Source organism: Nyctibius grandis, chromosome 5 (genome assembly GCF_013368605.1).
Source record: "Nyctibius grandis isolate bNycGra1 chromosome 5, bNycGra1.pri, whole genome shotgun sequence".
Taxonomy (NCBI): domain Eukaryota; kingdom Metazoa; phylum Chordata; class Aves; order Nyctibiiformes; family Nyctibiidae; genus Nyctibius; species Nyctibius grandis.
Genome location: NC_090662.1, coordinates 60,509,190 through 60,535,005, shown reverse-complemented (window position 1 = coordinate 60,535,005; position 25,816 = coordinate 60,509,190). Strand labels below are relative to the sequence as shown.

Here is a 25,816-nt window from a genome sequence, read left to right as displayed (position 1 = left end):
ACAGGCACCTGCTTTTCATGTGGCTCCCCAGACTTCACAGGCTTCCGTGCCTCTTTAATACTAAACTTTCCTGTGCGGACTCCCCCGCCCTTGCTCAGTCACGCGCTGGTTTCTACGTGCCAGTGCTCTCCCCTGCCAAATGCACTCCTCTCTTATCCAGGCATCAGCCTTGAGGCGGTGAGGAAGCCGCTGCGCCAGGTGCCTGTCTGTGTCTGGTGTATTGAAGCTTTTCGCAGTAAGACCCAGTTTTATGTGTCTGCTTGGGAAGGTGGGGCGGAAGAGTTGGATGTCAAGAAAAGCATGAAGTGATGCCGTTTTTGATGGATCCCAGGCTCCTTAATTCTGGGAAGACATGCTACGGTGACAACATTGTCCTGTGAGACTTGATTTAATGAGGACTCGGCAATTAACATGTAACTATTTTGGAAGATATGTTATGATACAAACGGAGTTCTACATGTCAACATTTTTTTTCCTGGTAACCCCTTGCCTGTGGTGTTTTGTTTTTTTCCTTTAATCTGTGCTGTGGTAGAAACAGATCAGATGAGATCAAGCACATTTCACGTCATACGGAGTCTTATGGGAACAGCTAAAACGAGCTGCTCTATGGAATCTGTGCCAGGTATTATGCCCTCAAGTTAATGCCCCTGGAAAGCCTAGAGCTTGCAATACATGTTTAACGTATGCAGTGGTTTGCACCTTTGCATAAAAGCTGTCTGGGCGTGAATAGGGAGGAAAGATCAAAAGATAGGGGTTTGTTTAATGTAGAGAAGAAATAATTGAGGGGAGTCATGATAATTATTCCAAGTATGGAAAAGGTTGCTAAAAAGAAGAGCATAAATGGTTCTCCAGGCTGCAGAGACTCGTCATCTCTTTTGTTCTTAGCCTAAGGAACAAACAGCTTGGGAGGAAGGTGAATTTTGGAAAAAGCAAAAGTGGTTTTTGCACTTTGTTATATAACCACAGTCCTGTCCTGGAAATGAATGTAGCCGAGCTTACATTTTACTTATTTATTTTTGCATCTCTTAATTTTAAAAATAAATAAATAAATTCCAGCCTGACTATTCTGTAGCTAATCTTAGGCTGGGGAGAGAGGCTGACTGTACCCCAGATTTGAGATTATCATGCTGAAGTGTTGAACTGTATGATGAATGTTTCTTTTTTTTTCCCTAAATACTTAATCACCTGTTTTTTTAAGGTTTATTTTAATATTTTAAACATCAGAAAAGCTGCAAACAGCTGCTGCTTTTTTAACTTAGTCTCATGGAAAAAAGAGGAGCCTCTTCCAAACGAAGAGTTTCTCTTCCAGATAAGATAAAATATGTTGGCCCACTACCTGCACTAGGTATGATTCAATGGCTCCAGCATGGCTCACTGAATCTGGGACTGGGTCTTCAAATGTTGGACTTTACTGACAGATGCAGCAAGCAAGAAATGGGATATTCTCCCTCCTACCAATGAAACCCCGTATTGGCTTCCAGCCCTAGGAGGACTGCTGCAGTCTAGACACTTGGGGAACTGTTTGAGGTATCTGGATTTTATCTTCTTTATCCTTGTCAGGCTGAGTTTTATGATCTGAGTTTATGATCTGAGGGACTGAAGAAATACCCTCCTTTTTTTCTTTTTTTTTTTTCCTTTTTTTTTTTTTTTTACGATTCTAAACCTTAAAATAGCTGTCATGTAACAAGTGTGTCCCCTACACAATCAGGGGTACCACAGTGTAAAAGTTTTACTGGCATACTCTGAGAAGGACAGCATTATTTACAAGTCACAGAGCCAGAAATGTGGTGGTGAGCAGGCTAATATTATCTTTACAGTATGTGATCCTGTGGAATGATCTTGCAAATGGTAAGGCAGAAAAAGGGTGGTCAGACCAACGGGTAAGGCAGGGAAGATCCGAAATCATTCCGTACATAGAAAGCATTCTTGTCATTTTACGAATAGCAGGAGAGTGGGAGACAGAGTTTGGCTCACAAAACTCAAGCTTTTCATGATCTTAAGCTTTCCTAAGTACTCATGCAGACGTCAGTTCTGAACAAAATTACTTTAAACACACTAAAAGTCGTATTGATTTTTATTTTGCTGCCCTGGTTCAATTTCCCTGGCTCCAGTAGCTAAGTAGTTCTTTGATCTGTCTATTAACACTCAGTGCTAAGCTTCTCAGGGGAAATATATATATACCAATTCTAACCACATTCTTCATGAAAAGCCTTCTCCATACAAATACTGGGCCAAAGTTGCTTGCTTGAGTTTTCAGGTTTGTTTTAGATTTTTAGGCAACAGTTCCCTTGGTTCAGCGCAAGCCCACCCCTTCCCCTGCCTCTTCACTGTGGTAGAATTGTCACCGTTCCACAGAAGCAAAGGCAGGGGTGATATACTGTCCCATCAGACAGCCTATTACCATAATCCCAGTCATGTAAGACTCTCTTGTCTCATTCTGCTCAGCATTGCAAAGGACAGAGACCTAGCAGGCAACACACACAAGGGCCTAGATGGGAAATGATAGAGTGTTTTGGCTCTTTACCTCTCCCGTGACAGACATTACTTCAAAACTCGTAATGCCCTGGCAGGCTCCGTACCCCCTTAGAAAGGCAAGAAGCAATTATTCCTGGAAGCAGTATGGCAGAGAGACATTTTTGCCTTCAAATTCTTGAATTTATTTAGCACGGAGGATAGTTACGGCCTTGGACATAATAACTACCGCCACTTATGTAGATAATATCTGAATTATGTTCAACTCTGGGTTGTTTATAGCAGTGGTGATACTCTGTTAGAGGGCCTGAGATATGCTGAAGCAAAGGTAATACAAGATGCAGTAATCCCGCAGGCCACAGAGCCGTAGCTCCCACGTTGCTTGTTAGAGAGCACGTTGGCAGGGGTCCCAGCTTCCTGGCATTGAAGTGGAGGTTGGTTCTTGCTGAGGCGAGCACGCGACCAAAGCACAAACCTTCTCTTTTCCAAATCACTGCCTGTGGCTGTGAGAGAGACAGTAGAAAGCATCTAGTCCAGTGCCTTTTCTTGAACAATGAGCTAGTGATTTGGATTAGGAAACTTTCTCCTCTTTTTTTTTTTTTTTTTTAATTTTGTAATTTCTTTCTTACATAAGAAGAGAAAGTTAATAAAAAGAAAAGCGATCCATCTTCAGTCCATCACTTTGCACTGCAAAGGAAGATGTGTGGTGTCACCGGCAGGTTGGACTCCCAAGCCTTGTGGCCTGGGACAGACTTCACCCTTTTGTGGTCAGACAGAGCCTGCCCTGCCTAGGGGAGACTTTTATTTCTGATAAGAGCTCAGCATCCAAATCAGTCTCACTGAGACTGCATGATTAAGGTGAACGGCTCAAATGTTACCTTCCTGAACAGCACCTATGTTGCCTCAGACACAGAGGAGATGTCTACTGTCATCGCAATCCCAGGATGAGGCCTCAACAAAGTCTCACCCTTGGAGTGCCAAAACAGCAGGCCAGCAGTACCTCCCCAGCAGAGGTGCATTGCCATGGCTGGTTCTTCAGACACACCTGGCTTTAGTCTCAAACCAGCTCTCTCAGCAGTTGAGCACAGAAACCTTGTCCCGTTAAGAGAACTGCAAAACTCCCTCAGCAAGTGCCACAGTGATACCAGTAAGAGGGGCAGTGGATTGAGAAGCCACAGCACCCACTCAATACAATACTTTGGCCACAAAGCCTTCTTTGAGGACTATTATCCAGCTTGCCCATGGCCAGTTCCCCTGTAATGCATCTGAGGAGGCTCTGCTGAGGCCACCCACAAGCCCATGTCCAAATGCAGGGAGCAGAGCAGTCTCAAAGTCTTCTGAAAGAATCTTCCTTCTGACATTGTTTGCCAAATCTAACATAGTGACCTTATGAGGGAACATGACAGTCATTCAGGAAAAAGCTATAAACTCAATGTTATCACAACTGCATCAACATCCGCCAGGAATTTCTCTCTCCTCCCACGTAAACAAGTGTATATTAAAACAGATCAAAGTCTGCTGGTAAATTCCAGCCACCAAGCAGCTGTTGCCTACAAAGAGAGGAGAAATATTACTGAATAATGTCTGCAGTGTTCCTCCTCAGGGACCTGGGGAGCTACAGCCTCAATGGTAATTTATCCCCAAATGAGTTTCAGAGCTTCATCTGAACTACGTGGTTTGTCAGTTTTCCTGCTGAAGCTGCCTGCCAGCATCAGAGACAAAGAGATCTCACACGCACACAAGATATCCCCAGGATTCTGTTTTATTTCATTGATAGGGTATACCCATTCACAGTCTCTCTTCCTGGCTTTACCAAGACGCTCTGAAGTTACGTGAAGTTAAAAACAAATCCCCAGATGGAGCACAGAGAGTCTGGTATTATCAGCCTTTCATTGTGCATCCCCTCTCACTGAACTGAGAGGCTGAAATAACTCAAGCTCAAATAACTCTTCCACCTGTTTCAGACGAAGCTGCTAGTTTAGATGCCAGGTTCAGGAGTGCAGCATAACTGCCGTTGGACTGATACAGCAAGGAGTGAGCCCTCCTTCTGACAAGTCTAAGGGGCAATGAGACAGTGGAAGGCAAATCCACTGAAGTGGCGACAGGCTGTTAACTCACCCACTGGTGTCTGTGGCTGTCTGAGCTGCTGCAGCCTCATAATTCTTACCTGCTCGTCAGGCCTCAGCTCTTGCTAACTTCACACTGCTAGAAAAGAAGGATGTGCATTGCCACTCTCATCTTCATCCTTTTGCACAGGAAGACACAATGCAGCTGGCATGTGTGACTCCAGCAGATGCTGATAATGTACAGATCCATACATTTTGATAGGCACTGAATCCACAGTCTGCAGGGGGGGCCACATTAACTACAGCCCTGTGAAGATCCACTGTTGCCCTGAGATATGTTTCTGTTCTTTTATTGCTTGGACAACTGGAAGGCTTTTGTTTGTGTGCTAAACTGCTCCCACATGTGCTAATACACAGGGGATTATCCTTGACCCCCAAGTCCGTTCATCATCATAAAACAAGGCTGGACGATGAGAAAACCAAAAAAATCCCCCAATGGTCTGAACAAAAGCCAGCACACCCCACCTCCCTCCCCCCCGCCCCGCCTTCACACATAGTTTTTGCCAAAGATCATTTTCAACCAGTTGTCGCTTTGCTCAGGAAATTCATGCTTGGGCAAGTTAAAAGTTAAAACTCACCTCCCTCTTACCAGATTTGCACAATGTTTTTACTTGTGGCAGCTGGCCACAGCCTGGCTGATTCTGAGTAACTAAAGCCTCTGGAGAACCATATTTTGTGAGCTATCAGCATGTGCCTGGCATGCCCACGTTTGTTCAGTAAGAAAAATGTAGGTGGACAACCAGGATTGTTTCCATATCTGTCTCAAATAATTGAACTGTGAGTTGCAAATGTAAATTGCAGATTCGATCCTTTTTTTTTTTATTCGTCTCATTTCAAATGTCAGTGATATTTACATAACAGGATGGAAACAGAAGACAGTGAGGGGGTGGGTAAGCAATGAATGATTTATTAGATATTCCAGTTGATGTACTAGTCCAAAACAAATGAGGCAGAGCATATGGCTAACTTACTTTCTATTTGTATGTAATAAAAGATGGATGCTAATATCTCCCAGCCTGATCTTTAATCACATATATTTGCTTTTCAATCTAGTTTTAAAATGGAACGTCTATAAAGCAATCCCTAAAGAGCTTACGTTGAGAATCTGGCAGAAAAGATCCTTCAGATACCTGTTTGTGCCGCATGAGGAGAGAAGCAACCAAGCACTGCGAATTAGCCTGTGCTGTAGAGGTTGTAGCTAATTCTCCTTCGGAATGGCTCAAAATTTCTAGCTGCTTTGCCTCATTCCTCCTTTGTGTTTCCCTCGGCACTCTGTCTCCAGGAAAAATTGCTGCTGGTCTCTGGAAATGCTTTGCTCATTGAAGTACAGGACAAAGCTTCCTGTCCCTTCTGATGGAAGATTCAAAGGACAGAAATTATCACAAGAATCCCCTTGGGGACTTGCCCTCACACTCATCCTTCTGCAAAGCAGGCAATGCCCCCTCCTCCCCAGCCACTCCAGCAGGGCCCAGGGCCAGCTAAAAACTCATCTGCCCCTTCTCCGAGGCACTGAGGCTCACCGGGGGCCCAAAGCCACCTGCCCAGTGCCACCATGGGGGTCGTGTGCCCACCTGATGCAGCATCTGCCAGCCCTTCTCCCTGGCTGCTGCTCTCCCATCACTCCAGGAGAGCGCAAACATCTCCTTCTCCGTTATTTTTATTGGTTACCCTCCAGGCCCCAGCAATACATACTCCCCCTGACCTTGCTCCCTTGCTACAGAGGCCCATGAGTACTTCCCCCTCAGTGACAGTCCCTGAGAGCATCCTATACAGACAGTCTAGACTGTGCGAGGAGATGTTACTATGGAAACATTCACGTCCTCCCTGTCTTTTGTGTACTTAATAACAGAGCATTCAGCATGTTTATCTCCTGTGTACTTGCTGGTGGAGGAAGAAAACCTCTTTTCCTTTGCAATGTTAACTTTAAAAAAAAAAAAAAAGAAAGAAAGCCCATATATTGACCTTCCATCTTAATGAAGGAGGAGGGTGAATGGAAGAGTAGTAGTTTTTCACCTCGTGATGCTGCTGTTTGGCCAGAGGTGGATTTCTGCAGTGCTGTATTTATCAGGGCAGTTTGTCACTTCCCAGCAAGGTCACTTTGGCCTCTATCCTGCAGTGAGCTCTGCACAAGCAGCTCCTTTTGCCTGCGGCTGGCCCCTTGCTTCTGCATCAGGATAGATCTTACTTATCACAGGAGCTCTCTTTGCCGAGGTACGGTACCCAGGGCAGGAAAAGAATATCCATGGTGCTAAAGCTGTTAACGTGTCAGCAGGAGTTCACTGACCATGCACACAAATTAATCTTCATTCAGAAGTCACCTTTTTGTGCTGTAAATTCAATTTTCTTCAGCACTGCCGGACTTCTCAATCTCTGAGCCACAAATATATTCTGTAATACTGGAAAGGAACACTTTTTAGACACTTCTGAGTCAGTAGTAGGTAGCTAGCAGTTCTCTGCTTAGTAAATACTTGTCATTTCCTTTGTACAAGAAATCCCAAGAAATTGTTACTTGGGCTTAAAGGAGTATCTTCTACCTCAGTCAAAAACCCCTAGCCACAAAGGAGAAACCTCTGACGTAATATGTGCAAATGCAGAGAGATGATTTGTAAAGGAATTGGGGATGGAGCTCATGAAATTAGGTAACAACAGTAATTCTGCAGTCCTTCAGGAAACAGAAAAATATGCTGTTCTCTAAATGGCTGGCTTCTGGTTCCTTGATTTCACTTTTCGGGTTGGGGATTGTTAAAAAATTTCTGTCTGGGGCTCGTAACACAGACAAATTTCCACATAAATTTACACACAAAATGGAAACCAGGCAGCTATGAAACAGGCAGATCTGGGTTAAGTTCCTCATTGCATATTTCATTTTTGCTTGCGTGATTCTTGCTCATACATACCCAGAGTCCTTTCAGAGAAATCTATAATTATCTTTTCAAGATGAAGGATTGGGTGTGTATAGCATTTCTGTTTATTTAGCTACGATTACGGTTGTACAATCACCCTTTTCACTTAAAGGAGGGGCAAGCAGGCACGGCAGGGGCTGTGAGAGCTCTCCATTAGCCAGTGGGGACCGGGAGATGCTGTCCACCCATCCACTCAGCCAATCACCCACTTGGCTTCTTTAAAAGCTGCTGCATCCTCTAAATTTTGCTTTGAAGCAAGATCTGCCTGCTCCGTGGTATATTTATCAGAACAGTCACCTTAGATCGCTCAGTTGCTACTGCGGTGTTTTCTGGCGTTGGAGAACATTTTTCTCTGCCTCCTCCATTTGAATGAGTCATTACAAAACCTGTGCTTGCTTCTAGGCAAAAACCAAAACAACCCCAACAAACGAACATGGAGGAAAAAATCACCTTTTCATTCAGCAGCTAGTGTTCAATTTACAGATATGGAGTGACATACTCTGCTTTGTAGTGATGATGGTAACATCAGACTGCTAAAAGCAGAAACTGGGTCACGCCTGTCCTCGCAAATTATCAGTCAAGTTGTTTAATAAGTTTCAGGCAGTTACACCTGAGCAAATTCAGTGAAGGCCATGGCTTTACACAAATAGTACTGAGGCCCTAACTGGAAAATAGTGGAGCCTTTTGCAGAAGTAGCTGAGAGCAATTGGACCTGGACGATGATGTTTGAACAAGCAAGGACCCACCACAGCTCTTGGAGCTGATGGCTTGCTGTGAGGTTGGCAACGTGGAAAAGCAACCATTTGCAGCTGGGTAACTCTGACACAGTGAGGAAGCACACAGGTACCAATCCTCCCAGCTCACCAGAGCTGGCTGACGCTTGTCTGACCAGAGTGAAATAATGAAGGGGCTGAAACCAGCAGAAAACTGTTGACTCCCATGAGTTTCCTGCTGGGTTAGCTGGCTGAGCTGGCTCACTGAGGGCCAGGGCAGCTGGTGGAACTGTATAGCCAGGAGTAGGGTGGGGGAAGAAAGCTGCCTTCTTTCCTAGCAGCAAGTTGATTTAGATCAGATAAAACATAATGTGAAACTGCACTTTATAAACTTTCCAAGGTGACGCTGTCCTTTACAGCTGCGAGGCTATGTAGGCGATCCATTAATGTTCACACCAATCTGAGCAATGTCTGCACAGAGAACAGAGACCCAACGGTGTCAGCATGAAACTGCATGGCAGGAGAGGAAGTTCTCATTCCTCAGCTGGGAAATAACGAACTTCATTTTCAGCTGTTGCATAGGTTCAGGACACTAATTGGACTCAGGCTCTTGGCTGCTGAGCAGTGTGGCTCTCCAGTGAAGCTCTGCATGAACCACTCCAGGTCGATACTGCACCATGGCCGCTGGAAGGCCGGCTGGCTCAGGTCAGGGACGCAGGTGCTGTCACGCATGCAAACGCACAGCCCGTGCCCCGAAGCAGCTATAATCAGAGCTCTGCACGCGTGGGGCAGGCAGGGAGGGAAGGCGTCGCTGCCCTCGGCTGACACGTTATCTGAGGGAGCAGGAGGCCGCGGCGCCTGCCGCCTCAGTGCTTCCGGGGAGCCACGCCAGCGCCTCGGCCTGCGCAGCAGCCGCCAGCTCCCGCCTGACCTCAGCAGGACTTCGCGTAGCGAACAAAAGAGGCCGGTGGAAATTAAAGGGGGCAACACACGCTGCTTCGAGAGGGACAGGTCAGCGAAGGCGCGGGGCTGCGGTGAGGGGCGCAGCAGCAGCCCCCTCCCGCCCCCGGCCGCCCTTCTCCTGCCCAGGAGCTCCCTCTCGCTCCCCTCCCCTTCCCCTCACATCTGGCCTCCTTCGGGCCCCGGCCAATGACAGCTCACAGTGCACGTCAGCAGCGCCCCCCCAGCCAATGAGCGCCCCCCGTCCCACGTGGCGAGTTGCGTGACACCTCCTATGTCTTTGTTGGTGGTTAAACCGCTCCCCGCGGGGGAGGGGGGGGGGCGCGGGTGGAGCGTCCTCAGCTGCTCTGATCACGTGACGCAGCCTCGCCTGGCAGGGAGACGGCCGGCGCGGACGTACACCATATAGTCCCTCCGCCGCCGCTCCGTCGTGGAGCGGTGGCTTTTGTCGGTGGCTCCTGCGATTAATCCGTAGCAGAATGGGAGGGGAGAAGCCCAGAAAGACAGGCGACAGCCCGGCGAGCGCTGCGGAGATTCAGGTGATGCTTGGCGGAAGGACACCTCACAGCCGGATCTCGTTTTGCGTAAGGCGGCTCCCCTATAAACTGGGCGCGCGGGCGGTGCCACCTCATTGTGTGTCTCTTTGTGACAGCGGAAGAGGCGGTAGCGTTCGTGCCCGCAGCACCTTCGCGCGCGGTGCGGCCCGGCCCGGAGCAGCCTCCCCTCCCCTGGCCGCCATGGCTTTTTAAGGGCGGCAGGGCCAGCGGCGGCATCGGCCAGTGCAGCAGGCGCAGCAGCAGCGGCGGCGGCCTCAGCACATCCCTGGCATCTGCAACCATGGCGTGAGTATTGTGTGTGAGGGACGGGTGTTCCCTCTGCTGTGTGTTGCTAGTCGCTCTCCTCTCCCCTTTCAGTGGGCTTCAGGGGCGGGTTCGTCACCCATATGGTAGTGGGTGGTATCTCCCGAGAAATAAAGTGCCTGGGTTATAACATGGGGAGGAGGGTGGGGGGCATCCTTGTGTGGGTTCAGCTTCCCCGGGGGCGGCGGGTGTCAGAAATGGCAGGAAATGCCATTTCAGAATTAAAAACCGAGCTATTCCTGTGTCTTACATCGTTCAAGAAAACTCGATTCCTAGAAGTTTGGGGTTTTTCCATTTCATGTTTCTTTTTTGTGGGAGTAAGAGTAGTATATTCTTAGGGTTTCGTTACCCCGTGTGGAGGAATGCTGCTGTGACTGAGGGGGAATGGGGCATTGGCGGCATCGGGGTTCCGAAAGTATTAAGTACTGCTTGGTGGTAATGTCGTCTCGACTAGATAAACGGGAGTGTTGATAAGCTGGCAGCAGTACTGTAATCCTTTAATACTGTAGCGTTAAGTCTGCTCCGATTATCTGGAGGGGTTTCATAACCCTCTGGAAACTAGAGTTAAAAGGGGCGGGGGGGGGTGACGCTCGAGTCGGTTTCTCGCACAACCCCCCTGTTTTGTAAGTAGGTTTATTTCTGAGAGGTCTCCTGTCCTTTTCCACCTCGTCTCTACCACTGGCGTCCTCTGTGCTTGGCACGACTCAGCCCTGTACAGCACGGGCAGCAGCCTGAGGCGCCCGGTGCCGGAACCCCGGTGGAAACGTGGCAGGGTACAAAATGGCGGCCGGTGCCGGGGTGGGGAGAGGGACGCGGGCAGGATCACGAAATGGCTGCGGCTGCTGGCGTGGGCGTGAGTCACGGCAGCGGTGGGTGGGGCCGGCGGCAGCCCTGCCCCTCTGGGGGCATGAGGGAGCCCCTGGGTGGGGTGCCCGCACCTGGAGCCTGCGGCTGGCTCTAGCGAGCCTTTAGTGAGAAATGGAGAGTGTAAAGATGTTAATGTTGCAGGCAAACCGCAGTCCCGAAAGTGGAGAAGTCACACAAGTCTGTAGAGTAGCACCATACTCCCTGAAGTGGCATTGCTTTTAAAAAGCTACTATGCTGTTTGAACCGAGTACTGATGAATTAAAGTTTTATTTGCAGGTTTTTCAAGGCACCGCACAGCAGCATTGCTGTAGTCGACAAAAAGACCCTCTACTTGCCTACATCCTTCGACATCAAAGCATTAAAAAGTGACGAAGATGAGCCTCTTGAACAACGAGATGCTGTTGGGGGATTCATTATCCCCCTTCAGCCAGCCGTGTTCGGTGGCTGAGGAAAGTCTGGGACTCCTTGATGACTACCTGGAGGTGGCCGAGCCCCTCAGTTCGCATGGGTTCTCCAGCGACAAGGCTAAGGCAGTCTCCTCCAATTGGCTTGCTGTGGACAGTTTAGGCAACACCATAGATAGCAGCCAGGGTAAGGTATTATTTATTTGCATAAAGTGCATCAATTACGGTGGCACATAATAGATTGACATTCTGATTAAAACCCAAAATTGGTAGGCTTTCATAAATGTGAAGGTAACCTCACTTCCATAGCTCTGTGTGGAAAGCATGTGTACCATGCTGCTTACACAATACAGAATTGCTGGTTACTGGACTGGCATACATACGGTAAAGTGACACTTCTGTTGCCCTTTTAATAATGTACCAACTGTTAATGGTGCTACTCCCTGGCAGAGGTCACAAGAAACAAGCGTGGCTGTGTTTCAAATGGCCCTGAATTCTTCTGGTGGTAGAGTAAGAGGGATGGAATGTTGGAACAGCTGATGGCTTTGATTGTACCCTGCAGTCTTCTGCAGCTAGTGGCAGACTTTTCTGATTGTTATATTTTATTCATACCCATAGATGAGATATGGAAGGTGTTACTATTTTTTCTAGATTATTTTCAGATGCTTGAATTGAATTGACTACTGGTTTACTGAAATGGTAATTTTTTTATTGCACAGAGGATGCCTTCTCTGGCATGGAGTGGATGGTGGAGAAGATGGATCTGAAGGAATTTGATTTTGATGCCCTGTTAGGTATGGAACATCTGGAAGCCACCGTCTCACCAGACGAGCTGATGGCCACGTTGGAAGACACGTGTGATCTCCTATTTAACTCTACCATCCAGGAATTTCACAACAAAGAACCTCCACTGATAACTGACCTAATCACCATCTCCCTGAATCCCCAATTGGAGGCAGATCCAATGGCCCCATTGGCTTCCCTTTGGTCTTTTCCCCTCTCTCCAGGGTCTCTGACTTCCACTCCAGACCATTCATTTAGTTTAGAACTAGGTAGTGAAGTGGATGTTTTGGAAGGAGAAAGAAAACAGGAGGGCCCCACCTTTGTGGTAGTGATCACCAAGTCTGAGAAAGAGGAGGAGAACCATTCTGATGATAGTGGAATATGCATGAGCCCAGACTCCTACCTGGGAACACCCCAACATAGCCCTACCAATTCAGTTGGATCCCACAATGACAACCAGTTCCCTACAGATGCCAACTGTGGCTCTGTGCGGTCCAAACCATACGATCATCCTGCAGAGAAGGTAGTGTCAGCAAAGATGAAAGGAGAAAAGAAAATAGATAAGAAATTGAAAAAGATGGAGCAGAATAAGACTGCTGCCACGCGTTACCGGCAGAAGAAGAGGGCAGAACAGGAGGCACTGTCAGGGGAGTGCAGAGAGTTGGAGCAGAAGAATCAGGCCCTGAAGGAGAAAGCAGATTCCCTTAGTAAGGAAATTCAGTACTTAAAAGATCTGATTGAAGAGGTACGCAAGGCCAAGGGCAAAAGAGCTAGAGTCCCCGAGTAGGGTAGTCAGCAGGTTTTTATGTGCATGTATATAAGCTTGCTACTGAAGCTGTGTATTGTTGGCTAATAAATTATTTTATAGTAAACTTGCAATTCTGGGGTGAGTTACTTGTAAAACAAGCGTTAGCTTGCAGCACAGCTGGGTGTAAGTACAAACACCACAAGCTGTTGGTTTTGTTACTCATGTCCTTCAGAGAAGAAAATGCAACGTAGTACATGGGGTGCTGCTTGTTCCACTGGGCAATGGACACAGTGCAAGTGTGCAGAAGTGCACTGAATCTGTTAATACAGTGGCTTGTTGCCCACATATGGTTTATGTTCGATCATACATCAGATACATACATGGAAGTGTGTGTGAGGGGTGTGTCATACTGAGGTGCCTCTAATTCTTCAGTAGCAAAAGCGTTCCATTTGAAGAATTTAACTTTAGAATCTACGTAAGATCTTTGCACACTGATCAGCAGAAGACATTGGGAGGGTTTCAAGTTTTCAGCCTTGGCAGACCTGAACACCCCCTCTAAAGGAGGTGAATGGTCTGGGGTACAAAACATGACAAAAAATTGGTTGTGAACATAAAGTAGAAGAAATGAGCAGCTTGCTAGGGGATCACTCCAGAGTGAGTAATGGCAGCGTTGAACTGGCTCTTCTAGTTTCTCATCTTGTGGGTCCCCAAAATGAGTGGGAGGGATGTTTCCTGACCTGCACTGGTGGGGTTGGGGTAGGGGCTGCCATCACTGTGGCACAGCAACTGGTCTGAAGGGGTGGGGTTACTCTTGGTGCTCTTAATGATGGAAGGCATTTGTGTTGCCAAAGTAGTGTCAAATCAAAATTTTAAGGTGTAAACATAAATTTGACTTTCTTCTACCAAGGGAAGAGATGAGTTGGTCCATAGAGCTAGTTGAGCTCTAGTCCTGGGGCAGCTGTGCAGCTGGTGAAGCCGAGGTGCTGGTGTGCTGGAGCGGTGGCGTGTGTGTGCTGGGGATAGGGGTGGGGGCTGTTGACAGCGAGCTGCAGGCTGACCTCCTGGGGCCAGCGTGTCTCAGCAGGCTGCAACAGGTGAGGGGAGGGCTCTGGTGCTGGAGCCTGGCAACAGAAAAGATGCAACAAGGGAAAAAACCCACCCTGCTGTGACGGTGTCTGTCTATTACATGCTGCGCAGAACTTGAACATGAAGATGACAGGCAGGAGCCTGTGTGGCAGGGTGGTTTCTGCCTGTAGATATTAATTTGTGCCCTATTAGAGGATAAATTTATAGTCTAGCCGCTCAATGCAAGGAAATTTTTTTTGGTTGGTTCTAGTTCTGTGAGGTTCTGAATGTCAGTGAAGTTCCACATCCAGCGTGGCCGTACTCTGCTAATAGAAGCTTCAGGATTTGGACATGCCATTTTAATCATTCTGTGTGGGGTGGTTGGTTTTTTTTAGCCACTGATACCCAGATTTAGCGGCACCTAATCCCTGCTTGGCCTGCTGAAGCCAGCTCTGGCATGTGGACATGCACATCCTTCCCTGAGGAGTTAAGATTCCTTCTCGCTTGCACCGACGTGACCCAGTAAGCTGCCCAGCTCACGCACCTGCACGTCCCAGCCTGGCTGGCACGCACATGCAGCGCAGCGGCTTCGGGACTGGCCTTAGCCAGCTCTGGGCAGGGAAAATGTCCCTAATGTTACTTAGAAAAATGGTCTGTCCAATTGCAGCCTCGTAGGGGTCCTGGTTTTTGCCACTTAAGCTCCTGATGTCCTCAAGCTAGGGCTGCAGTCCTCCAGCCCTAGTCATTGCCCACGCCATTAGCTGATGTGTGACCGGGGATAACAGCTGTGTGCTCTGGGACCTGCTGCGGGCAGGCTCCTCCAGCAGGCACGTGAAGTAGGGAACTGGTGGCAACAGGCAGCTGCTTGTTGGCAGGGAGGGCTGAGCAGGCCAGGCCCTAGGTGGTGACTTGACCTGTCTGTGCTTACAGCTGTTGCCTGAGCGACACAGATGCTATTTCAATCACAGTGAACAGACTCCCTGTCAGGAGTTAGGGCTCATACCCCATTGCAAGTGCTGTGGGTAACTGACCCTCACTTTGGGTTTCATTGAGTTCGCTGTTGTTTGAGTCATCTCAGCCCAGACTCCTCACCTTCACGGGAACATATGCTCCATCCCTCAGCTCCTGGGTGAGTGCTCTGACCACTACATACTATACAAGTGGGAAGTGCTGCAAACTGGCAGGCACATTGCGCTCCCGCTTTAAGTGCTGCTTTGTTCTCCAGAGCTTACTGGTGACTGCATGCAGGGACAAGGGACAAACAGAATCACAGAATCAACCAGGTTGGAAGAGACCTCAGGGATCATCGAGTCCAACCGTTGCCCTGACACCACCCTGTCAACTAGACCATGGCACTAAGTGCCATGTCCAGTCTTTTCTTAAACATATCTAGAGATGGTGACTCCACCACCTCCCTGGGCAGCCCGTTCCAATGTCTAATAACCCTTTCTGAAAAGAAATTCTTCCTAATGTCCAACCTGAACCTCCCCTGGCAAAGCTTGAGGCTGTGTCCTCTTGTCCTATCGCTAGTTGCCCGGGAGAAGAGGCCAACTCCCACTTCACTACAACCTCCCTTCAGGTAGTTGTAGACTGCAATAAGGTCACCTCTGAGCCTCCTCTTCTCCAGGCTAAACAACCCCAGCTCCCTCAGCTGTTCCTCATAGGTCAGACCCTCCAGACCCTTCACCAGCTTGGTCGCCCTCCTCTGGACTCACTCAAACCCCTTAACATCTTTCTTGAAGTGCGGGGCCCAGAACTGGACACAGTACTCAAGGTGTGGCCTCACCATTGCCGAGTACAGAGGGACGATCACTTCCTAGACCGGCTGGCTACACTATTCCTAATAGAGGCCAGGATGCCATTGGCCTTCTTGGCCACCTGGGCACACTGCTGGCTCATGTTTAGCTGGCTGTCGATCAGCACCCCCAGGTCTCTTTCCACCAGGCCGCTTTCTAACCACTCTTCCCCCAGCCTGTAGCGCTGCATGGGGTTGTTGTGGCCGAAGTGTAAGACCCGGCACTTGTTCTTGTTGAACCTCATGCCGTTGGTCTTGGCCCATCTATCTAACCTGTCCAGATCCCTCTGTAGGGCCTTCCTACCCTCCAGCAGATCGACACTCCCACCCAGCTTGGTGTCATCTGCAAATTTGCTGAGGGTGCACTCAATCCCTACGTCTAGATCATCTATAAAGATATTGAACAGCACCGGCCCCAGAACTGAGCCCTGGGGAACACCGCTAGTGACCGGCCGCCAGTTGGACTTTGCCCCATTCACCACCACTCTCTGGGCTCAGCCATCCAGCCAGTTTTTAACCCATTGAAGAGTCCACCCATCCAAGCCCTGGGCAGCCAGTTTGTCTAGGAGGATGTTGTGGGAGACAGTGTCGAATGCCTTACTGAAGTCTAGATACACTACATACATCCACAGCCCTGCCCTCATCTACTAAGCGGGTCACTTGGTCATAGAAGAAGACCAGGTTGGTCAAGCAGGACCTGCCTTTCATGAATCCATGTTGGCTGCCCCCGATGCCCTGACTGTTCTGTTTTGGGAGGTAATCTAATAGGTTTCTTTCAGATCAGCTGGACCTGCAAGGCTCGGGGCAGGGATAATTTGAAGCAGGAAAGCCCAATGAGCAGGACAGTCTTGCCCTTAATGGGTCAGACCTGCACCTGAGGTGACTGTTAATGTGCTTGGTCTCAGCTGAGCCACGGAAAACAAGGTAACCTGTATGAGTGTATGAGCAAGTGGCTTTGTGCAGGGCAAACCCCTCCTCTCCTCCCCAAACTGATCCCCCTTTCCAACCACCTCTGCTTCCCTTAGAGCCATTGCAACTTCTGCTTAAACCGGGCAGCAGCCCCGGCTGTGGGGGCAGCAGATGTATTTTGCAGCCCTCACTCAGCTCACCCGAAGCTGGGAAAGATGTCAGGACATTTATCCCCCACTCCACCCCATGGCAGGGCTGTCTGAGAGCCACCCCTGACTAAAATAATTTTTTTTCTTTGAGTCTGTGCTCTGCAGGCAAACGAGGCAGCGTCTGTGCTGGCCAGTAAATACATGATTCTGGTTTTTACAGCTCTCCAGATAATATGTAGCTCCAATTTACCAAATGACACTCACTCCAGGGAAGGAAGATCAGAGCTGGAACAAGAGACAAGGAATGCATGACACACTCATGCTGCTTTGCTCTCTGCCCTGTATTCATGTGTGTGTTTTATAGGACTCCTTGCAGGAGAACCAGAAACCTGCTCTTAAAGAGCAGCTGGTGTCATTACTATTTGCCGAGGCTCTGAGCTTGCAGCTTTGCAGAGGCAGCCAATATGGCAACCTTATGCAACGCCTGCTGAAATGACGCCGCGTTTCCATACTTAGTAACTTAGTTAAGATTTTACACTGGCTAGAGACTAGGGCTGACTCTTCCTCTCTGCGTTTTTCATTTAGCTTTTTCCTCCAGGCTTGTGTCAGGCACAGCCAGCATCACCCCACTTGGTTCTGCAGCCAGCAGCTTGTCCAGCGTGCCGCAGGAGGCCGGAACATCGAGGACAGCGTGGCGTTACAAACCCCAGCCCGTGAGAGAAAAAAAGGCTGGTAGCCTCCTGCCTGGTGACTGATTTTACATTTTGCAGGCTGCAGGAGCTATCTTCTTTTTCTCATAGCCTCTCAGAACAAACGTGCTTCAATCGAATCCTTGCAGCTTGCATACAGCGTAATACCGTGTCCAGAAATTGATTGTAGTGCCTGAAACGCAGGCTTTACCTACCCCCGGAGGAGCCCAGTTCTTCTACACACTTGGAAACAGCAGAATTCCCCAATCTATGTTATATAAAAGCTATTTGAATCTGAAGTTGGCACTGCTGGTGGGATTTCTGTCTCAGTTATTTTTTCCTCTGAATTAAGGGCAGTGAAGTGGACTGCATACACACAGAGCGTGTGTGAGTGACCCTCAGGCTGCCAATCCCTTAGCCGATTTTGTACTTCATGGTAAACAGGAGTCCCATACATAACCAAACAACCCCTGTCAGTTCACTGCTTGCAAAGCTCCTCTGACAACATACGGCCCCTTCTCATGAGCTTGTTTCTTTCTGCTGTTATCACGATATTTATAACTACCTTCCTCTTTGCCCTGCCTTTAGAGAGACCCAGGTGCTTGCACTTCTCTGTGCAAATGGAAAGAGGAAACCACCACCACTGCTGACAACTTCTTTGCATCGCCTGTGTGGAGAACCAGCTGCACCTTTGCAGCACGCTTACAAAAATAAATCCCCAGCTGCAGCTTTGGAGAATGAAGAAAGAATGACGATAAATCTTCCAAATAGCTTTTGCCCTGGCAGAAAGCCCCAGAAATAGCTGCAAGGACAGGCTGTCCTTTGGGACATGAATGCTCCCCCAGCGCTGCTGAGCTGGACTGGTAGAAAGAAAACGTGGGTTATTCTGATCAAAACAATTTCATACAGTGGTAGCCCGGTGACAGCCTCCTACCACCCGGCCCCAAAGCCATGTTGTCTCCAGAGGGGGGTCAATGTGCCTCTTGAAAAAAAAATACATTCCTTGTCTTGCCCACGTTTCCCACAGCCTCAGTAAGTATTGCCTCACCTTTTTTTTTAGGTATGGTTCAGCTTCTGTTCTTGGCATATGCATATACTTTCTCTGTTCTGAGATGTCCCTTGCTTCTCAACCCTCACTGTTGTAAAGCTACCCTTCTTCTCCACTTACTAAACCTGTTTCTAATTCAGAAAGCCTTTTTTTGGGATGGGAAATCTGTACATTTTTGGCCAGAATAGCACCAGGTTTCTTTATCTTTCCAGAGGCTTAGGCCTTCAGAAAAAACAGGATCTATATTTTCCTTCCTATATGCATAATTTCCATCTTATGCACACTCATTTTTTCTTAATACAGCTCAAGTAGCTCCTGGAGACAACCTGCCTTCCTCTGTCCTCCTGCTGTGTTCACAGCCTTGCTGTGCAGTCCAGTATATATATATATATACTTCTGTTTGTTATAATTCATTTCCAGTGCAAAGACAGTCTTGGGGTCTTACCATGGGCATCCCTTGCTGGGTCAAAAAGCTCATCTTTGCTGACTTTGCCATTGAGCCTTGTGAATTAACAGAGGAGTTTGGTCCCTAAACCTAGCCAATACTATTTTGGCTGCCCAGGTATCCCAGGTATGCCGTCTTTGCGTTATTTTCAGTGCACTCATGCAGTGTCACAAGCCACTGAATGAAGCTAGCTCTACCCACAAGCTCCAATTTCCCTATTACATAGGTGCATGTTCCCCAAGTAAAGGCTAGCTGCCTCTCATTTCTCCTTCTCTTTTCCTCTCTTTTACATGTACACTCCCTTTTAAAAAATGGCAGGGAGCGAGTTCCAAGCGCAGCAGATGCGTCTGCTTAATTTATATAGGGCAGAGAATCTCCTTGTTCTGTAACTAACTCCTCTGCATCTCCGTTGCAGTGCGTGGATGGTCAGAGAAAGAGACCTAGCCTTTGCCTCCCATTAAAGGAGATGATAGATAAATAAATGGACTTGCTGGCATGCAAACAGTGCAGCTCAGGACAGACCAGCTTGGCTAGGTTACTGGTTAGCTCTGCCAACAGACAATTTGTTCAGAAAAAGGTGCATGTAACCCTGTAGACAGCTGCAGAGCAACCTTCATGCTTTTTGTTTCCCCTGCCCCCACCAGACAGTGACTGGCACTGTTAATCCTATTTAATATAACTATGGATAGACATGCAAATCTTTAAGCCATCTCAAGCCTACCAACCCTTCAAGCCTGGCTTGGCTGGAGTTCCACATTTGAGCTGTAAGCAAGCATTGGGCAGCCTGCCTTCTTTTACACTTCTCGTTTTTAGTTGAATTGATGGGTTCTTCTTGTCTCAAAACGAGAAAATTCCTTTTGCTGTAACTTTTGTGAGTTATTCAGGGTGCTGGTGCTGTGCACCCTTTCTACAATAACCAGTCCCTTACCCAAGGTGTTCAGGAGCCCGTCAGTGTTGTAGGTGCTCATGTTGGTCATCAGCAAGACTGGAATGAAATCAGTTGTGAAAAAGAAACCAGAGGCTGAGCTTCCCAAAGGTTTTTAGGACCCTCCTCCCCAGGTTTTCCCCCCACAGCTTTTTCAGCATTTTAAGTCCTGTTTGCCTGAGCAAGTTTTACAGTCTGCCTTTGGCAGCCACGTCTGTTTCTGCTATGTCATTTCAGAGGCAAGAAGTTCACGTTAGTGTCTTGAGCAAACCACGTTTTCTTGTTTTACATTTCCAGTCCTCCCCTCTCCCGATACACATATAACGCTGATATTAGCCGTTGTTGCTTTCTACGCTAAAGAAGTAAAGACTTGCTGATACCGCAGAGGCTGTATCGGCTTACATTAGCTTGTACCTGTCCGAACACATTTTCCTGTTTGCTTTCTGTTCACATGACAAGGGAGCAATAGGCCATTAACCGGCTTGTTGAATCTTATTCACAATAAGCTAGCTCAACACCTAGCATCTGGGAACTATTCTGCCTCATCTAAACTGTTTCCCTGGAAAGGTTCTACCATATTAATAACACTCCAGAGCTTTTATTTGCATTTATATTAAAGCTGCTGCTGCCACCTCCCTTTCCGACTCCCTGCTGCATGTGGGTGGGGATGCACTGCAAGATGGCTCCCTCCTCCTTCTTCCCTAGCTCAGCCACCTCTATTTTCTGCTGCAGGATGCTCAGCCGGTGTCGCAGCACTGGGAAGAGAGCCAGCAGCCCGATGAGCTCAGCCAGCACACCGCCCTCGCCCCACAGCAGCGGGACACCTCCCTGCGCTGCTGCTTGCAGCTGTGCGGGAGAGAAATGCCGTCCGGCAGGTCCGAGGGTTGTGGGCTGCAGCGTGTGTTAGCCTCCAGCGTTGGAACCGGAGGTCAGAGGCCAACTAGGAAAAGCAGCTATGGCAGCTGCTCCTTCCCCAACCCCCTGTTCTCTCTTACATGGGGCAGAAAAGTCTTTCTGAAGGGAATAGAGACATGGCACAGGTTGCTCTAAGATAGCCACCTCCTGGGGTCCCAGCACAGCCGAGGAGTTGGCATGGTCTAGGCACAACTAGACCATGACATACCATAATATAGACTGTTGGGAGTATGAGAAGATGCTTAGTTTTAGCTTACCACCAGGCACACGCAACAGGCTGGTACCTATTCTTCCCTCTAACACATTCCCCCCAGGGGCCAGCTCCTGTCCTTATCTACTCAGTGTGCAAGTGGCACTGCTGTTGTTCTTTCATAGGAGCTCCTGCTCTGCTAGAGAGGGGGAAAATCAAGGCTAGAACATGTCAGATCTTTGCCCTTGCCGAAGACTGTTTGTCTAGAGCCACCTGTTCACTTCTGCTTGCTTTTCCTTCTTCCTGCAAAATAGGGCTTAATTTATGTAAAGATACTGTTGGCTGTACAACCAAGTTTGATTTCAGGTAGCAAAATCCAGTCTGTCAGGTACCTTTACCCTCTTCAACAATACACCACCTCATGGCATATAGCCACAAGTATGTTGATTACTTGTGTTGGCCCTAATAGTCTTTCCAGCCAGTAATGAGAGCTGCCATCCAACTTTAAAACACCACAGATCTGGATGTTATTGTCCTTGGGGAAAACTGCTCTTGGCCCCACTTTAAACAAGTTCCTCATTAACTTTGAAAGCACAGCTTTCCTGCTTGCTTACATTTTCAAGCAAACAAGGTAGGTTTTGTACAAAGAGAGTGAACCGTGCTACCCTACTGCTCCTTTCTGGAGCAACAAAGGATGGTTTTGCTTTCCTCAGGCTGCAGAAGAAGGGCCCAGGAGCTGAACAGCCACAAGAAACAAGGGTGTGTAGGAAGAACTGGTAAAGGAAGTGCAGGGGGTAACATGAAGGACCTCTGTAAGGTCAGAGGAACTGCCAAGTACTGAAGATGAGGGCATGAAACAAAATAACAGCGCAGAAATCCACCCCTTTCAAAAGCCAACTTGTGGCAACGGCCAGCTTTTTCACACTGTTAATAGTCTCCATGACAGCTCCACACAGAGCTGCATGGGTTCGACAAGCTCACACACTGCAGCAGGCACAAAGTGCAGAGGTTTTAGGAAGACATGTGCTGCATACACACTTTGCTCAACTACTTTTTTCAGATAATAGTGTTTCCATTCTTTTAAGCAGCAAACAGTCATTCTCTTTTTTTACATGTTTTTTTTTTAATTTTGGGAGCAAGAACAAACTGAAAAAGAAGGGAATTGGTCTTTGAACTGTTCTATATTTACCACGTTTGGCTGCAGATAGTTGAACTTGATCTTATTACAAGAAATCCCCTCCCACGTGCTGTTACACAATTTCCAGTACACACACTTCAGTATGTTTACTATTTCCCCTGTCTGGACCTCATACATCTGGGTGACCTTCCCTCCCATGCAGACAAGAGGGAAAGAACACAACAGAGGAGGCACAGATTTAAGAGGATGGCACCAGGAATTAGAATCAGAGGGCAGGGAAAGGATACCAAATTCCCACCAGTGCTGACATCCAAGCAGCTGCTGCTCAGGTCAGCCAAGCCCCTTGTAATCAATTCCCGAGTCTAACCAAAGCTTGGCATTAGTCCTTCTCCTTACCTCTTTTTTCCAAAGGGAAGAGAATTCCCATTTTCTTAGGTAAGGGGCAGGAAAGGGCAGTGGCAGGAGCTTCCCAGAAGGACGTTTATAGTGGTTTAGTGAGGAAGTGTCTGGAGCAACACTCCCACCTGCTGGGCCTTCTATTTGTTGCAGCCGGGAATTTGGCAGTAGTCGGATAGAAAAAACTTCCCTTCAACCCAGCAGCCCAACCTCTGGCTTAGATGAATTTAACTTCATGCTGAGGCTAACACCTGGGTCACAACCCCTCCTGGCTACAGGAGCTGTCAGCGCCCAGCAGCGCCGCCCTCCTAGCGTGGCTGAACCTCAGTGGGAGGCTCAGGTGTAAGCATCCAAAGGACAACTTTCTCCATGTATGAGCTCTTCCTTGGAGGGGAGACAGTGAGTAGGCAAAAGAGAGTCATCTCCGTTCCAACCTGCACTCTTTGAAGGCCTGCGCATGTCAGAGAGAAGATTAAATACATGTGTCAACATGAATCAGAGAGGCCACTCACACAACTGAGTCATCCTAAAGAGAGTGATGCTTTGATCAGAACGGTGACACGGTTTCTTCATCAATCGTAGCCTGTCATAATAATCACTACTACAAAAAGCAAAGAGAGGCAGTGTCTGCAATAAGTATTTAATCAAATGACACATACGAAGTTTTTGCAGTGACTGAAAAACCTGAGAGAGGCTGTAATAAGAACAAAAACTGCAGGGCTACTCTGGTTTAACAGTCTTTTAAAGCATCCTTCCCTTCTGATGATTTATTACTGCTGGTCCAAAACATTTCTCCATTCAGATACAGTACTTTAAACACTCCCTGCCAAGTAATATAGGTGGCAGAAGCCTTACATCCCAAGCAAGGAGAACAAGATTTATATTTGGCTTGGTTCACCCTTCTACATTAAGAATGCAAGAGATGCTGGCTGGAGGGAGATAATTATAAGGACAACGCATCTCAGAGCCCAGAGAACCTCCATGGCTCTAGCTGGCCAGTAACAAGCTCTGGACAGATGCAGAGTTTCTCTGCAAGTGTGACATCAAAGCACTTGCTGCCAGAGGCACACCTCCTATGTCCCATCTCAAACACACCGAGGAAATGGCCAGTCCTGCGAGCTGAGCACTCAGCTGCAGAAAGACTGGAGCTGCAAGAATCCCCGTCACGTTGTTTATGGTCTCCCAAAGTATTCTCTCTCAAATTTACGGAAATCTTCCTCAGTAAAGACAGTGCCCTCAGGCTGCTTCTTTGCCACCTTCTTTGGAGGCTGATCTTTGGACTTCCTGCCTCTGTTCTGAGCGAGAACCTTCAGATAATGAAAAAGGAAAAAACAACAGTCATTGTTATCCAGACCAAACCACAAAAGGGAGGCATTCCATATCCTAGAATGCCTCCAAAGAAAAGTGAGAGGCAATCACCGATGTTAACCAAAGCAGGTTACTGGAACAACAGTAAATATCAACTTAGTATTCGGAGTCAAATATGACAACTACTCTCTGGTAACTGTCACAGAGATAGAAACACTGATTTCAATTCAACCCTTTCTGAAACCGTGACATTCTTTTACCCTGTCTCTCCATGAGACAACCTGAAAACCCAACAAGTTGGTGGAATTCCTTCAGCATTTTCTAATACACCACCATCTCCTTTCACAATCTCCAGCCTGAGAAACACTGGCCTCAACCACTTGGTTTGTTCATATAAGTTAATAGCCTGTATCTCATAAAATAGCCCAAGATTCTAGCAGTGTCAACTATTCCCCTCTTCAAATCCTGGTGTGGGACTACCTTTTGAGGAAGACCACTGGTTTAATTCTCAGGTTATGAGAAACATCATTCGAGATGCTATGAAATTCCTATCCTGTGAGCCAGCAGCACATCTGGTTCCTTACTAAACAGCCTCCAGCTACAGAAAAAGCCAGTTTGATCAACAGTAAGGAGAAGGTCTGAACCAGGGCTTCTTTGCCAGCAGATGCTATGAAATATCTTCGGTAATTAAGAAAAGCCAACAGTTGTCAGCACATTTCAACTAGTATCAGAGAACATCATAGGGGACAATATATCAACAAGAGTTTAAAGCTTAATAAGTTGTTTTGCCAGTGCGCACAGAAATTCCTCAAGGCCACTTGCAGACAGAAACTTAACTCCTTTGCACAGGGTCTAAGCTGGAAGATCTGTGGATGATTCCCATTCACCTGTGTTCCTCAGTGGAAGCAGATCCCCAGAGAAAGAAGTGACAGTCTTACTTGTTCTGTGATGGCTTTGCTTGCAACAAATCGTCCCTTCAACATGTACTGTAGGTTTGCTCTCAAGTGATTCACGGCCTTCTTCTTGTGATACTCCTCTAGGTCAGAGCAGAGTGGGACAAAACACATCAGCTGCTCACCCAGGCAGCACGTAAGGAGAGACATAGGAGGATCAGCAAGGCCCCGGAAGAAAGAGACACCACTGCAGCTCAGGGATAGGGGTGCTTCCACAGATCAGGCTGCATGTAAGCGGGGGACACCAGAAGGGCACCCAGGAGGACGGGAAGGGATGCATACAAGCGACCGGAGAGGTGTGCTGCGGGACACCACACGGGGACTCAGTGCGAGGGCTGTGGAGTGCGGCAAAGCTGCTCCCCCCTCCCCCCGGAGCCATGCCGGGACTCACCTATCGCCGACTTCACGACTCTGCCCTTGATAGTGGCCTTGTTCCTGCCGGGCTCCGGAGCCGCCTTCCTCCGCCTCGCAGCGCTCGCCGCCCTGGGGCCCTCCCGGCCCCGCTGGGGTCCCGGCGGGGCCTTTCCACGGCCTGCAGCGGGAAGAGGGGCGGGGTTACTCAAGCCGTACGCCGGGACTAACCCTGTCCCCGCCCCCACATGCCCCGGTCCCCCGCGGGCCCACCCGGCGCCTCCAGCAGCTCCAGGCCCCGCCGCAACAGCGAGGCCGACATCACCGCACGCCCCACGCCGGTGCCCAACTTCCGCCCGCGCGTGACGTCACTTCCGTCTCCGCAGTGCCAGACTTCCGGCCTGGCGCGCATGCGCAGAGGTAGCTGCGGCGGGGGCTGGGGAGGAGGGGGAGTGGCGCCATATTGTGGTACTGTGTTTAGTGGAGGTCATCTCAGAGCCGTCCTGAGCGCGGGTCGCCCAAGGGAGCGCGCCGTGTTCTTGCTGGTGGCCCGTCATTATCGCCCCTCTCTCCCGCCTCTGCAGTGTGTGGTCCGGCAGCCGGCCTGCAGGCCCTCTGTGTTACACCCTCGCGGAGCCGCTGCAATGGGGCCAGGGCTCTGAGGGGCTCCCGCCATCACGGGGATAGTAACAGGGCGGGAGGAA

At 48.5% G+C, this 25,816-nt stretch overlaps 2 protein-coding genes across 2 annotated transcripts; one reads left to right on the top strand and one right to left on the bottom strand.

The window, feature by feature from the left end:
* Positions 1-9,574: 9,574 nt before the first annotated feature.
* On the top strand, positions 9,575-12,960 carry ATF4 (activating transcription factor 4). Its single transcript, XM_068401021.1, has 4 exons — positions 9,575-9,713; positions 9,827-10,016; positions 11,178-11,492; positions 12,025-12,960. The coding sequence occupies exons 3-4, from the start codon at positions 11,276-11,278 to the stop codon at positions 12,873-12,875; spliced, it is 1,068 nt and encodes a 355-aa protein (XP_068257122.1). The 5' UTR covers positions 9,575-9,713; positions 9,827-10,016; positions 11,178-11,275; the 3' UTR covers positions 12,876-12,960.
* Positions 12,961-23,126: 10,166 nt separating this feature from the next.
* RPS19BP1 (ribosomal protein S19 binding protein 1) lies at positions 23,127-25,467 on the bottom strand. The gene is made up of 4 exons (XM_068401539.1): positions 25,386-25,467; positions 25,153-25,293; positions 24,747-24,844; positions 23,127-23,807 (listed from the first exon to the last, which is right to left on the bottom strand). The coding sequence occupies exons 1-4, from the start codon at positions 25,432-25,434 to the stop codon at positions 23,673-23,675; spliced, it is 423 nt and encodes a 140-aa protein (XP_068257640.1). The 5' UTR covers positions 25,435-25,467; the 3' UTR covers positions 23,127-23,672.
* Positions 25,468-25,816: the final 349 nt, after the last annotated feature.

What these genes read in the sequence shown, in the direction of transcription:
- RPS19BP1 (XM_068401539.1), bottom strand. Translation starts at nt 25,434, where the DNA reads ATGTCGGCCTCGCTGTTGCGGCGGGGCCTGGAGCTGCTGGAGGCGCCG. An exon ending in AGTCGTGAAGTCGGCGATAG is followed by an intron (nt 24,845 to 25,152) that starts GTGAGTCCCGGC and finishes GCTCTGACCTAG; the next exon opens with AGGAGTATCACAAGAAGAAG. An exon ending in GCAAAGCCATCACAGAACAA is followed by an intron (nt 23,808 to 24,746) that starts GTAAGACTGTCA and finishes CATTATCTGAAG; the next exon opens with GTTCTCGCTCAGAACAGAGG.
- ATF4 (XM_068401021.1), top strand. Translation starts at nt 11,276, where the DNA reads ATGAGCCTCTTGAACAACGAGATGCTGTTGGGGGATTCATTATCCCCC. An exon ending in CACCATAGATAGCAGCCAGG is followed by an intron (nt 11,493 to 12,024) that starts GTAAGGTATTAT and finishes TTTATTGCACAG; the next exon opens with AGGATGCCTTCTCTGGCATG.